The following is a 13,156-nucleotide window of genomic DNA, read 5'->3' as shown; positions in this document are numbered from 1 at the left end:
ATCTGCAAAACTGTAAAATTTTCTCTACCTGTTGGTATCATGCATGGCAGCAAAGTCTCAAAGCGTACAAGATCCCTCCAATTCCTATATATGTCACTCATCCACAAACCTTTGTACAGGTTCTCGTCTCTTCCGCTCCCCATACGTGCAATTCATCGTTTCTCTGACCTAACCCGTTCGCCGGAGCACCACATAAATTAGCAGGCTGTCGGACGTCAAGCCCCTTGGTAACCGGGTAACCCGTATGAACCGTTATTATAAGCAATAGTAAGTATATAAAGGGGCGAATTGACTCTCAAAAAGGGGCCAAATTCGGTTTATGTGCAAGGGATCGTAAAGAAGAACTGAATATAGCCGGTTCATTGAAGTGGGAACCACAGATCGCCGATTCGCCAATGCCGTAAAAGGACGCCAGTTACAAAGTCCAACATGATACATTTACAGCATGAAAGCGACCATGAGGCCGGCAGCCAGTGCGGAAACGCTGAAGCCAGTCTTCAAAGCTCCGCTTGTCGTGGTGGCGGGTGCGCTGGTGTTAGCAGCCGCAGCGCTGCCACTGGAGCTAGCAGAGGCAGAGTCGTTGTTGCCGCTGGCAGTAGCAGTCGACGAAGCAGACGACTCGCTTCCCGAGGTGGCCGAGGCGCTTGAAGTAGCAGAGACGGTAGAAGTCGACAGAGTGCTCTTGGTCTCCGAGGTCTTGGTGGCAGACGAAGATCCGCTAGTAGCAGAGGACTTAGCGCTGCTAGTAGCGGAAGCAGACGAGCTGGCGCTGGAGCTGCTGCCATCTCCAGTAATGACGTCAATGCTGGAGTAAGAACCGTCGGAACCTGAAGGCCAGTGGTACTTCTCAGCGTTCTTAACGCCGTTGCTGTAGTCAGTGATGGTAAGGGTCTTGTAGTGAGCGATGAAAGGAGCCTGGCTGAAGTCGGTTCGGCCACCAGCCCATTCAGCGGTACCTTCGGGAGAGTCGGGGCCACCACCGCACCAAGTTCCGAGCTTGATCTGCATGGGAGTCTGAGGGAATCGAGTGCCACCCTTAGCATCGGCGTACAACAGCTCACGAACTTGCTGGCCATTGATGTACCAGCGAACATAGTCCTTCGTCCAGTCGAGGGTGTACGTGTAGTAGTTGCTCTGGGGGTTGGAAACCGAGTGGTATCCACCACGGTCGTAGGTGGAGGTGTCTCCCTTTCCGAAGTAGTCGCTCTGCACTTGGGTCGTGTCGCTACCAATCCACTCCCAGTCGATCTCGTCAAGGTCGTCGGATTGCAAGACGAAACTGGTAACGATACCAGCACCAGGTGCGGCTTCGACAACTAGCTCGACCTTGCCGAAGAAAATGTACTTGTTGCTAGTGATAGTAGGGGCATCGGCCGCCTTGTTGATGGTGAAGACGGCACCGTTACCATCGTACGTGACGGTGGTTCCATCAGCGGCCGTGAACAAATCGCTCTTACCCTTGGTGAAGTCAACAGTGACGGTGGTACCCAGAGCAGGGTCGTCGGGACAGGCTACGGCTCAGAATTAGGAATCTGATTCAACATTGTACTTAATTAGATTATTAGGTAAACTCACTCTTCTTGGTGGGATCGCAGGCAGTGGAAGTCTGAGCAGCGACCAGCTGGGTGGTTGCCAAGACCACCGTGGTGGCGGACAAGAGCTTTGAGAACATTGTTGTCGATGCTTTTCAGATCTTGTGTATAATTGTCTTTATGTATGAACAAGGTAGAGGAGTTAGGGTAGAGTGGGCGGGAGGTGGCGGGAGGTGGATTATTAAAGGTGAGTATTTATTTAATGAGCCTGTTTTAACGAGAGACAGAGCTTGTTGGCAATAAACGAAAGAGGGCCTGACCACGGCTGTATACGTAAGACCAACAGCAGTCGAAGGTGGAATGCGTGTTTTTGTGGAAAACGAAGGTGTGGGAGTAATGAAAAGAAAGGGGAAGTTTGCAGGGAAGAGGGAACATCTGTGATTTTATTTACGAACACAACCACCAAGTAACCGGCGCTTTCCAATGACTATCCTTACTCGATCTTACTTGCGGTCCTTCCACTCGTAAAGGCCGAGCCTTCTCCTTTGGGTAGGTACGGGTCCCATGTACTGCGTTGGAGGGCCCCTGATTCCCCTGTCTAGGAAAGTCCAGACTCGATTGAGTTTCTAGCCGTAGGAAGTTAGACCCGAGACGGCCAAGCAGGGAAGGCTCCAGATTTTGTGGCTCTGCTGAATCACCTGAGCCAATCAATTGTGACGAAGGGCTGAGAGTCCTAAAAACCTGACAAGGGCTAACCCGGGCTGCGCCCCATCATCTCACATCGTGATAACCCCTGCTCGTTATCCTAGCGACCATCATCGTCAAAAGTAGAAAGGTAGATCGTATCACCCTATCCACTCCATCTTGCTCATCTCAAAGAACTGTGACGTTGCACGTCCAACAATGTCTACGATTAACCGATGATCGTGACTTTATTCTTCTTCAAGCTCATGTGGCTCGTGAACAATAGTGGACTTTATTGTTATGATTATGGTAAAGAGATCAAAGGAGAAAATGACAGATGACGCACATCGGTATGTATTGCGCGTCTTTGGTACCACTCTGCTGGGCACCGATATTAGGTCAGTGCTGCAGGCTGTTGTGTACCTGATGGACCTCCATTAAAAAACACACATACATGCCTGAACCAATACAAAATTGAAGCCACCGGCAAATGAAAGAATTAGGAGAGCTGGGGGAGCTGGCTAACATGCCAATATTTCTATAGCCTATCCCGTGTATGGGACGAGCGAAATGCTGCGCCGTAAGCCTTTTTGAGTTAAGAGTCAATGGGAGAATTGTTGTCAGGAACTGAATGGATGGGTATCTTTGGAAGGAGTCATCTTGGGGTAATTTAATGGAACCAAACTTGAAGCCTGGGGTTAGATGCCAAGTAAAAGTCAACCCATCAGCCCATTGAAATAAACTCTAACCATTGAGCATGAAACCAAGCAACTTAGAACTCCATAAGTATCTTAGTACACATATTATTGAATGCAAGTAAGCACGTAAACAAGCGCATTCAAGTGTCGTTGGTATTTCCTTTCTGCTGTTAGAATGTTTTCATTCTACTTACCTAGCTCATAGGTAAATAAATACAACCGAATAACCGTTTCCCGGAAGTTCGGCAGCTGCCGGTTGACGCCAAACTCTCAGCCCGCATAAGGGTCTTTTTCCTTTAGTGGTGGCTTCCTCTTGAAGGTAATTTATGTCAGGTACGGGTGAAATGCACCGAAGAAGCAGGGATGGCGGGGCTAATACAGAATCAACTAGGCGCATGAATAAAATCTGCAAGTCCAAAAGCGTTGGCGCGAACTGCGATAGCCTTCGCCTTCCTTGCGGTTACCTTCTAGCCCTGGCCAGCCTGGAGCCTTCCTACGGTAATAATACTAATAAGTGTCCTCGTATGGCTGCATAGGCTATTACATGCCGTAGTAGCTACGGTAGTTGAGACTATCTCATCTACGCCGACAAGGTGAAGAATTGGCATTATCACCAACACGAACAATTGAATGATATTTCGTTTGAATGCGAACGGTCCAAATTCAGGGACCCTACTAATATCGTTCCACCGCAGAAAGATCATCAGTGGTGCATCAAAGATGATGCATAACGCCCAGCAACCGTCCTACCTAGAATGGAATGCTGTACAACAACCGGGTATTATAGTTGAAACAATCCCAATTGTGTCAATCAATCCAATGGTTTCTTGATTCCTCTCGGCGTTCCCTCAGGAACGGCGTCGGTGTGTCGGTCGGATCGACTTCGAAACGCCGTCAGGAGTCAGGAGAAGTCAAAGAGGCACAGGCTCTCTTATTGATGGAATTGAATTGCCTACCAAATCATTGGTGGTCTTTTTCTTCTTCGGGGGTTTTTATTTTTATTTTTTTATTCATTTTATCTGTGTGCGCTGGACATCGCAAACCACCGATTCTTTGAATGAGACTAACATGCGGCTTACGTCTTGCGATGGCGAAGAATGGTTTGATGGTTGAAGAAAATCTTCGTATTCCGTGTTCATATGACCAGTTTTGGCCGTTGAACTCGCTAGCCTCCAGTTAGTGTACACGGTCTCGGAAAGTCCGTCGTCATCTTTTTTTTTTTTTTTTTTTTCTCCCTCCTTCTCTAAATTCTACGGGTTGTCCTAAGTTGTTTCCGGCGCTTATTCGAACACCATTCCACTAGCGAATAAGAAACTGGGGAGGGTTACTCTGAATTCTAACCGCATTTGCCCGATAGGATTAGAGACGGACGGGACGAGCCATGTGTGAACTCTAAATTTAACTTCTGGTCGTCGTTTGGTCCACCTTCTTGTTTTTTATCAGCCTTATGTAGAGTACCTGTTTCTCGTTTTTTATCCCTTTATTCACAAACGTTAGAAACAGAAGGAATCTCTAGATGATGTAGCGGTATATACTCCTATACCGCCACACACTTATTTTAGTCTCGAGTTACGTTGCCTCGTCCGAATAACTAAGCGTCCTCATTTGCCTGGTTGTGTTAATGCTTGGTTGACCGCCACGTCGTTCTTAGATCTTTTCGATTCGACATACGGAATCCAGCTCGATGATTAGTCCACAATCGTGAGGTTGAACGAGGACTCCAAGACAGAATCTGACATAAGCACTGCCACATGTAGTACCTACCTAGTACCATGCAGGCGGGGTCTCATCAGTGTCGGCGTGGAACGCAAACACAATTCTCATATGTCTTTGAGTACCCCGTCCAACGAAATCATTCAGGACTTGCTTATGCTTCTCGAGGTTTGGCTCCAAAGGGACCACCACTCAACTCCCTGTCTTTCCCCAAGGAAACTAAGGGATATTGGCCAAGCGCGAATCAAATTGCCTTACCATGATAACGACCTACCTTACGTAGTAACTCAAGTCATTGATGGTAATCATTATAGGGTTTCCAAGTCAGCATTCATCCTTCCCTTCGTTTACTTATTCTATATCGAGCCCACCCTTACTAGATACCCAGGCAAAATCAGTCGATGCCACGCGGTTTCTAAAATAGGATACTTCCCTCACCAAGCCACCACCATTCCCGATACCTCACTCCCGTAGCGGAGCTGGCCCTACGGCCTTGGCAAAAGCTTGTGAGCACCTCCCTTGCCTATACTGACCAGATTCGTCTAGATGAGGCGAAATGCGATTACTGTAACTCGATTTCGTCAGGAGCACTCACACAAGTACATCGTTTCCTTAAAGAGGACCACTACCGATAATGTCTCGGTCATCGTACATTCTTCTCGAGTCGGGCTGAGACATCGTTCACCAGGCAACGTGTTTTACTGGGTCATGCCTCATTCTCAGTGATGCCTACTAAGTAATTATACTCCCTATGAGTGAAGATAGTGATATTCACTCATCGCGCACCATCCATACCTATGAATAAATTCATAGTTCATAATTATAGGAGATAGCAAGACACATGTCCTCGGACGCCAGACCCGACCAACGTCAACGCATTTTCCTCAAGTATGCACCTCATAACCATTTGTTTCAACTTCTACTTTGTCACTGATATCAATATCAGCCTGGTAGGAACTCATAACTGTTAAGGCTACAAGTTAATAAATAGCATCCTGTACTCAAGGATATATTTGCAGGAACCTAGCTAAGGTGGCTTGTCGTCGCTGCGCAGCCTGGGAAGAAAAAAAAGATGGTTCAGCTAGACGTCACAGGATATCGATCCTTCATCGAGACTGATGATATGATAGAAAACTAGTAAGTGGTTAAGCAAAATGTAAGTGAAATTGTATCCGCGAAGTCCTAAATAGATCGCTTAAATGTAATAAATCCCACAATCCCATGTTACATCAAGCGGGCGCTGGCGATTGGAGAAATATACTAGAGCATGTCTCGCTTCCAACAGGGCTGTCAGCTGCTGTACTCAACATTCTGCGAGGAAGGTGGTTAACATCCCAGCGCGTCGCACCGGTCGCATGTAACTTCAGGCACACCTTATCTGAACTTCATTGCGAAGGGAAGCCCTACTATGAGAGCCCTCCTTTCAGTTGCTTGACGCAGCGTCCCGTGATGACGACCACCTGCAATAAGGAACAAAATCCAAGACCCTATCTGTACAAATGTCCGAACCCGATGCCTATTATCTGAATCGATATTTCAAGATGACAGGAATCATGGCTTCTTCCTTCGAGCTGAGCCCTCGTGAACTCAAGTTAAGGACTATGATTATGCGCAAGTCTAGGTCATTCCCCAGGGAAAGTACACATCTTCAACCCTTCACCATGCCCTCCTGGTGCTGTTACTATATAAGGCCCAAAGACTTGGCCCTTCTGAAACGATGTGTGAAGCTCCATCAAGAACTTCCGACATCCAGACAAAATGAGACTCGCAGCAGCTCTTGCGTTTCTCGACGCACTGATCTCTCTCGTAGCAGCTGAGTCTGTATAACTACATTCCACATAACAGACAAGCTCTAACTTTTACAGTGCCGCAATAGACGTAACCGTTCCTCGTACCCCTGTGCAGAACGACTATCCACCAAATGGGCCTCAACTACCAGTTAATCCTCCAGCAAACAAAACTTATGAATACATCATCGTTGGCTCAGGGGCTGGTGGTTCTCCCCTTGCAGCCCGTCTGGCCCTCGCAGGTCATAGTGGTGCGTGTACTCTATCATCTACTCTTGCCCCTTTTCTCCTTTCTAGATCCTCCCTTGAGCTAGTATTTCGGAATAGTTGCCAAGGTTTTCCGTGTATCAGAAATAACTAATTCAGGTTCAAGTTTTACTTGTCGATGCCGGAGGCGACTATGGCGCGATACGCGAGGTCGAGGTCCCATCTCTATACATAGGGGCATCTGAGAGAAACGAACTTAATTGGGGTTATTTCGTACGGCACTATGCCAACGAGACCCAGACCAAGAGAGATAGAAAGCTGACCTACCTCACCCCCGATGACGAATATTACAGTGGCGTCAACCCTCCCGACGGTTCTAAGATGCTCGGAAACTATTATCCTCGGGTAGGCGGATTAGGAGGCTGTACACAACATCTAGCTCTTCTAGCCGTTTTGCCGGCGAATGACGACTGGGAATATATAAAAAACTTAACTGGAGATCAGAATTGGGACGCTGAAAACATGAGGGGATATTTTAAGATGATAGAAAACAACCAATACCTTTCCACGCAGGAAGATGTAACCAAAGCTCATGGATTTGGTGGCTGGTTATCGACGACGATAGAGCCTATGGGGCTGTTTGCGCCGGATATAAAAATGGATTCTATTTTCCTATCCGCAGCATCTTCGATGGGTCTTCAGACGAGTGGTCTCCTGAAAAGTATCCAGCAAGCTGTTGGTAGCGTTGCCACAAAAGTGAGTGCACAGCCAAGGAAAAGGGGGTGATGAAAGGGGTCAACGAACTAATCCCTTCGAGCAGGTTTTATCATCGAATTCTACTGTATCAATCACGACCAACCTTTCCAATGTGTGTATCTTACCTACCTACAGTCCACCCTTTTCTTCATACCCTTGACATACGCGTTCGCATACGCATGTGTAGTCCCCCTTACCTGCTCGCGGGGCTTCCCCGACACTAACATAGAAGACAGCTTTTGGGCTATGACATCAACAACAACTCCCCGGACCGTGATACCACTGATACGCTTAGTCGCATCCCCCTATCCATCAGCTCGCCTGACTGGAAGCGATCCTCGCCTCGGGATTTAGTATACCAGGTCGCTACGGCGAAGAACGCGGACGGATCTAGGAAGTACCGCCTAGACGTCGCGCTGCATACGCTCGCCACTAAAGTAGTTTTCGACACTAACGGCACCACCCCGAAAGCTACCGGGATCGAGTACCTGTACGGTGAGTCGCTTTACCGCGCGGACCCGCGATCCAACGACACCGACTCAGGCACACCGGGCTCCGTGACGGCATCGCGCGAAGTCATCGTATCAGGCGGAACCTTCAACACCCCGCAACTCCTGAAACTCTCCGGCGTCGGGCCCGCGTCCGAGCTCAAAGCCCATAACATCACGGTGGTGAAAGACGTGCCCGGCGTCGGCGGCAACCTGCAGGACAGGTACGAGGTCGGTGTATCGGCCGAGGCGCCGCAGAACTTTACGCTCTTCGGCAACTGCACGTTCATCACGACGGCAGACGACCCGTGCTACACCGCGTGGGCGCAGAACACCAGCATCGCCGTCGCCCCCGTCGACGGCAACGGCAGCGACCCCGCGGTCCTCGCCCACGGGCCCTACGCCACGAACGGGCTGGCGATGGGCCTATGGACGCGTTCCACGGTCGCGGGCCCCGCGCACGACCTCTGGGCCGGCGGCGTGCCGGGCCTGTTCCAGGGCTATTTCCCGGGCATGTCGGAGACCGTGATCACGCCCTCCTCCAAGAACTATTTCACCTGGCTCGTGCTCAAGGCGCACTCGCGCAACAACGGGGGCACCGTGAACCTGACGAGCTCGGACCCGCGAGACATGCCGAACATCACGTTCCACAGCTTCGGCGAGGGGAATGCGGAGTTGGAGCAGCTGGCGGAGCTGGACTTGCAGGCCGCGGTCGAGGGCATGAAGTGGGCTATCGGCGTTTTTGACGGGGTGCAGGCTTTTGGCGATGGGGAGGGCACGGGAGAGGTCGAGCGCGTCTGGCCCCCGGCGAACGTGAGCTCGGATGCGGATATTGAGCAGTGGGTTAGGGATGAGGCGTGGGGGCACCATGCTTCGTGTTCTTGTCCCATCGGAGCTGATAATGACCCCATGGCCGTCCTGGACGGGCAGTTGAGGGTTCGTGGGGTGGATGGGTTGAGGGTCGTCGATGCGTCGGCTTTTCCTAAGATTCCGTGAGTTGTTTGCCCCTTTTTCATTTTCTTCTGCACTTTGCTACTGTCTACCTTAGGCGTGTGTACACGTGAAGCAACGATTAATCAACACTTGCTAACAGTGAATAATATAGTGGAACGTTTCCGGCGGTTGCTATTTATCAGCTCGCCTATAAGGCGGCAGAAGATATCCTTGCGGATGCGAAATGAATCTGTGATTCTGTATAGATGGGCGGGTTTATGGCGTATATACTAGATAGAATGGCTAGACGCCATGGTACATAGATTTTTCTTTGTTTTTCCCTTCAACTTCAACTTCACTTCTTTTCAGTGTACCTTTTAGATATCTTAGCTCGCATGAGCGCTTTTCTATGTCGGGTCATATGCATATTCGAAGCTTGGGGTTTACTTAACGTAGCGCATTATATAACTGATTTCCTGTCTATAGATCAATTGCAGGTCAACTGCTCAACTATAGTTCTATTGAAGAGGTCCAATTAACTGCTCTTCTAACGTATCTCATAAGCTCTGGAGCACGTTCTGGACTTGAATGCCATTGATTACCCCTCGAGAAACTCGAATGTATGAATGTAAAGGTCCCGGAATGAAGAGCTCTATATACGTATATATACAAACTCCGACTTCATTCAGATCTGACGCCTTTGAACTACTTTTAAAATTTAAACAACTAGGTACTCATACAATAGTATGGTAGTATAGGTATATATATGCCGCCCCTAACCATGCAATGCAGAAGTCTAAATACAATTCTTCTAGGTATTTGTATATGATACGCGCTCTATATGCGCAATCTACTCCCTACCAGCAACCCAAGCCACGCAAGCACTCTGTACGCCGTCCCAATAGCCACAATGATGCCTATATTGGTCCAATTCCTGTCTAGGTGAAAGCCGACCTGCTGCGCGGCCAAGTCCACGTTATACAAGTACCGGAACGGCTCGATCATGCGTCCGAAGTACAGCTCCGCGAGCCAGGTCGCGGGGGAGGCCCGCCACAGCCACTCCATGTGCCATCCGATGACGCTGGCGAGCGGCGGCGCCGCGCCGCACAAGATGCCGACGATGAGGCTGATCATGGTCGCGATGAGGGGCGCGTCCTCGCGGCGCACGACCATGCTCACGCAGCTCGCCAGCCCGTAGATGCAGTAGAAGTAGACCAGGTTCGCCATGAACGCGGTGCCCCAGCCGATGATGGGGACGGAGAGGATCAGCAGCAGCGTCGTGAAGTGCATGCACCCGAACACCATGCGCAGCAGCACCGACAGGTTCTTCGCCATGAAATACGCGATGCGCGAGTGGCCCGCCTCCGCCTCGCGGCGGTACAGCAGCATCTCCTCGGAGAAGACGCGGACGCCGGGGGCGGCGGCGACGAGGCCGATGGCGATGACGGTCAGCAGCGCGAGCTGGGGCACGGACTTGACGTCTGTGGCCAGCGAGAGCACGTCGTACGGCGCGTTGTAGATGCCCGTGAACAGCACGCCCTTCTTCGAGTTCTGCGCCAGGCCGAGCAGCAGCCCGGCGACGGAGGCCAGGCCCATCTCGAAGCAGAAGGCGGTCCTGGCGCGCCACTGCTGGAGCATGGCGCGCGCGAGGCAGAGCCAGAGCTGCTTGAGGCGCGGGGCGCCGCGGGTGCGGAGCAGCTCGCGGTTCTTGCTGTTGTTCTCGGCGATGGAGGTGCGCGAGTACCGCATCGAGGCGTGCTTCTCTTTGATGGAGCTGTTCTCGCGGGACTGCGCCCAGTACGCGATCAGCGAGTCCTTGGAGATGTCGCCGCTGCGCTTGTAGGCGCGGCCGTTGCCGGTGACGATGTCGGTGACGACGTCGCCGAAGTTGCTGTGCGTCGGGAACTGGAAGCCGACGTTCTCGAAGAAGTCGCGGACGCCGGTCTCCGGGCCCTCGTAGATGATCTGGCCGTTGGCGAGCAGGATCAGGTCGTCGAGCATCTCGAAGATCTCCATGCGCGGCTGGTGAATGATGACGATGACGGAGATGCCGAGGCGCGCGATGGCTTTGAGGGTCCGCATGATCGAAGTGGCGGAGGTGGCGTCGAGGCCGCTGGTGGGCTCGTCGAGGAAGATGGCCATGGGTGCGGCGGCGAGTTCCATGCCGATACTAACTCGTTTTCGCTGACCACCACTGATCACGGGCTTTCCCACACTGCCGACTAGGGAGTCGCGTACATGAGACAATTCCAAACAGTCGATGACGGAGTTAACGTGTGCTTGGATGTCAACTTCTTTCCAGGCACGGGGTAAGCGTATCCTTGCCGAATGAAGGATATTCTCGTAGACCGTTAATTCGGGCAGCACAATGTCATCTTGAGGAACGTAACCGATGAGCTTTTTGTACCTCTTGATCTTACCAGGCACGTTATTAATCATGACAGTGCCGCTAGTGTTAGTCACTTTGCCCATTAGTACGTTAACAAATGTGCTCTTGCCGGCTCCGGAACCGCCCATAACCGCAGTTAGAGATCCACGCTCGATAGACCCGGTGACGGCCTGAAGGATCGGTTTAGGATTCCCTTTAGGATGGAAGCTCAAGTTGGAATACGCAAACGATAAGCCGAATTTTGCGCCGTCGGTTGCCCTTCTCATAGACTCGACGAAAGCCCTGAGCTCGGGCGAGAACTCGGTTTCGGGGATGTTCAACGTAGAACTTCGAGGCGTGGGGAAGTTGAGGGCGGCCTCAAATCCGGTCCACGCGTCTCGAGTCGGCATGTAGGTAGCTTGCATCGGGAGCATCTCGTGGTCCGCTTCTAGAGGTTTATAACCAGCCATGGGCCTCTTAAAGGTGGTTTTCCCCTTGCGCACACCATTGATTGTCTGTTCACGACTCCTGAAGAAACGTTTGCGAAGGAAATACCACAGGAATATGATGGCGAGTAAAAGGTCGACTAGAATCAATATGACAATGGGTATCACGAATGTCTCGTACGTCGAACCCTCCGGGCACCAACTTCCAACGCTACATGGTGTGGGTGTAGGAGCACCAGGTTGGCAGTACGTGCCGGTTGGGCAACGGAGCGTTTCTGTTCCCCCCGAAGATTTCGGACAGTACCACCCTTGCTGACATACCACAGGTTCGAAAGGCCCCATTGCGATGTTTGTACCGCCCAACGAGCACGTAAAACCCGCTAGTCTCGCTATTTGACAATCTGTAATGGGAGGACAGAATTGTGGTAACGAGTTAACCGTATTATTAGCACCTAGCTCAGACAGATTAGTTCTCTAGAAGTCTCAGATATCTGTATATCTCCAGGGCTTTTAGCTCACATAGAAAACCCTCGTTACATCCATTTGTTTGCCAATCCGTTACTTCTTGGATCTGTATCGGAAATGCTCCGGGTCGCCAACACGGAGCTGCGTCGGTGGGTGTATCATTGCTCTCAGCTGCAACTACAGACCTGTAGTAAGAGGTCGAGAACGATGAGCGATTCCTGCCGGTGCAGGCTTGATCCCATACACTAAGCTCGCTGGGGACGATGTCGACCAAGGAGCTCGTGCCGTTATTATACATTAAAGCTTTGCTGGTATCGGGAGTGTTCGACGCGTCTGACATTCCGAGGCCGTCCCGTAAAGTGCCATCTCCTATGTTATTGAACCACTTCCCCGTCTGCACTTCGTATACGCCCTGTGTCTGGTTCCCGATACATTCCCATGCACTCTCACCGCTGTGTACATGATTCGTCCCTCGTAGAGCACAGAGGCATGCTTCGGTATCGAGAAAGACTGGTCCTAGAGGTCTTCCTTGCGGCAGGAAGGGGTCCTGCGGGATGGCAAGGTCATTCTGTGTGAGCTGCGAGGGCATTATGGCGTCTTGAACATTCGCTACCTGATGTGCGGAATTCGCTCTATTCGACCGCTTCGACAATCAGGCACATCCTTGGCAAGCATGCCGTAAAGCAACGTCGGCTTTTGAGCGGCCATGACAGGCTACATAAGACTCCAGTTCATAAGAGCCCTAGGGCCCGTGCTATGCTGCGGTTTTGTGAGCTACAAGGAATTTCCTTCATAAGGTAAGGAGGTTGAAGGACCTACGGTGGCTGCGCATGAGTTGAAGGATCGTTGGCGCAGGCGAAGTGCTCAGCGTGTGTGGGCATGTCAGCCTCTGCCCCATACAACTACGTCAATCGTACCCAGCTTATTGTGATAACTAAAAAGTTGCTAACAGCCCTACGATTCCTGAGCATCCCCGGAGGCTCTTAGACCAAATGTTACGCTGCAATAGCTTGGCATAATTGCCGAGTTTGCGGGTCCTAGTGAAAATATATGGAGACACGACGTAAATATTTACTCAC

The 13,156-nt window shown here is 50.9% G+C and overlaps 3 protein-coding genes across 3 annotated transcripts; 1 reads left to right on the top strand and 2 right to left on the bottom strand.

The window, feature by feature from the left end:
* Positions 1–290: 290 nt before the first annotated feature.
* F4807DRAFT_296931 (glycoside hydrolase family 16 protein) lies at positions 291–2,339 on the bottom strand. The gene is made up of 2 exons (XM_047994895.1): positions 1,576–2,339; positions 291–1,511 (listed from the first exon to the last, which is right to left on the bottom strand). The coding sequence occupies exons 1-2, from the start codon at positions 1,670–1,672 to the stop codon at positions 439–441; spliced, it is 1,170 nt and encodes a 389-aa protein (XP_047849507.1). The 5' UTR covers positions 1,673–2,339; the 3' UTR covers positions 291–438.
* Positions 2,340–6,270: 3,931 nt separating this feature from the next.
* Positions 6,271–9,337, top strand: F4807DRAFT_296839 (choline dehydrogenase). Its single transcript, XM_047994894.1, has 6 exons — positions 6,271–6,444; positions 6,493–6,665; positions 6,788–7,377; positions 7,442–7,489; positions 7,614–8,857; positions 8,971–9,337. The coding sequence occupies exons 1-6, from the start codon at positions 6,386–6,388 to the stop codon at positions 9,044–9,046; spliced, it is 2,190 nt and encodes a 729-aa protein (XP_047849506.1). The 5' UTR covers positions 6,271–6,385; the 3' UTR covers positions 9,047–9,337.
* Position 9,338: 1 nt separating this feature from the next.
* F4807DRAFT_296809 (uncharacterized protein) lies at positions 9,339–12,943 on the bottom strand. The gene is made up of 3 exons (XM_047994893.1): positions 12,897–12,943; positions 12,132–12,836; positions 9,339–12,064 (listed from the first exon to the last, which is right to left on the bottom strand). Exons 2-3 carry the CDS (start codon positions 12,664–12,666, stop codon positions 9,636–9,638), a joined length of 2,964 nt encoding a protein of 987 aa, XP_047849505.1. The 5' UTR covers positions 12,667–12,836; positions 12,897–12,943; the 3' UTR covers positions 9,339–9,635.
* Between the last annotated feature and the right edge of the window lie 213 nt (positions 12,944–13,156).

Source organism: Annulohypoxylon truncatum (genome assembly GCF_022578515.1).
Source record: "Annulohypoxylon truncatum strain CBS 140777 unplaced genomic scaffold F4807scaffold_48, whole genome shotgun sequence".
Lineage (NCBI taxonomy): Eukaryota > Fungi > Ascomycota > Sordariomycetes > Xylariales > Hypoxylaceae > Annulohypoxylon > Annulohypoxylon truncatum.
This window is presented reverse-complemented; position numbering and strand designations above follow the sequence as displayed.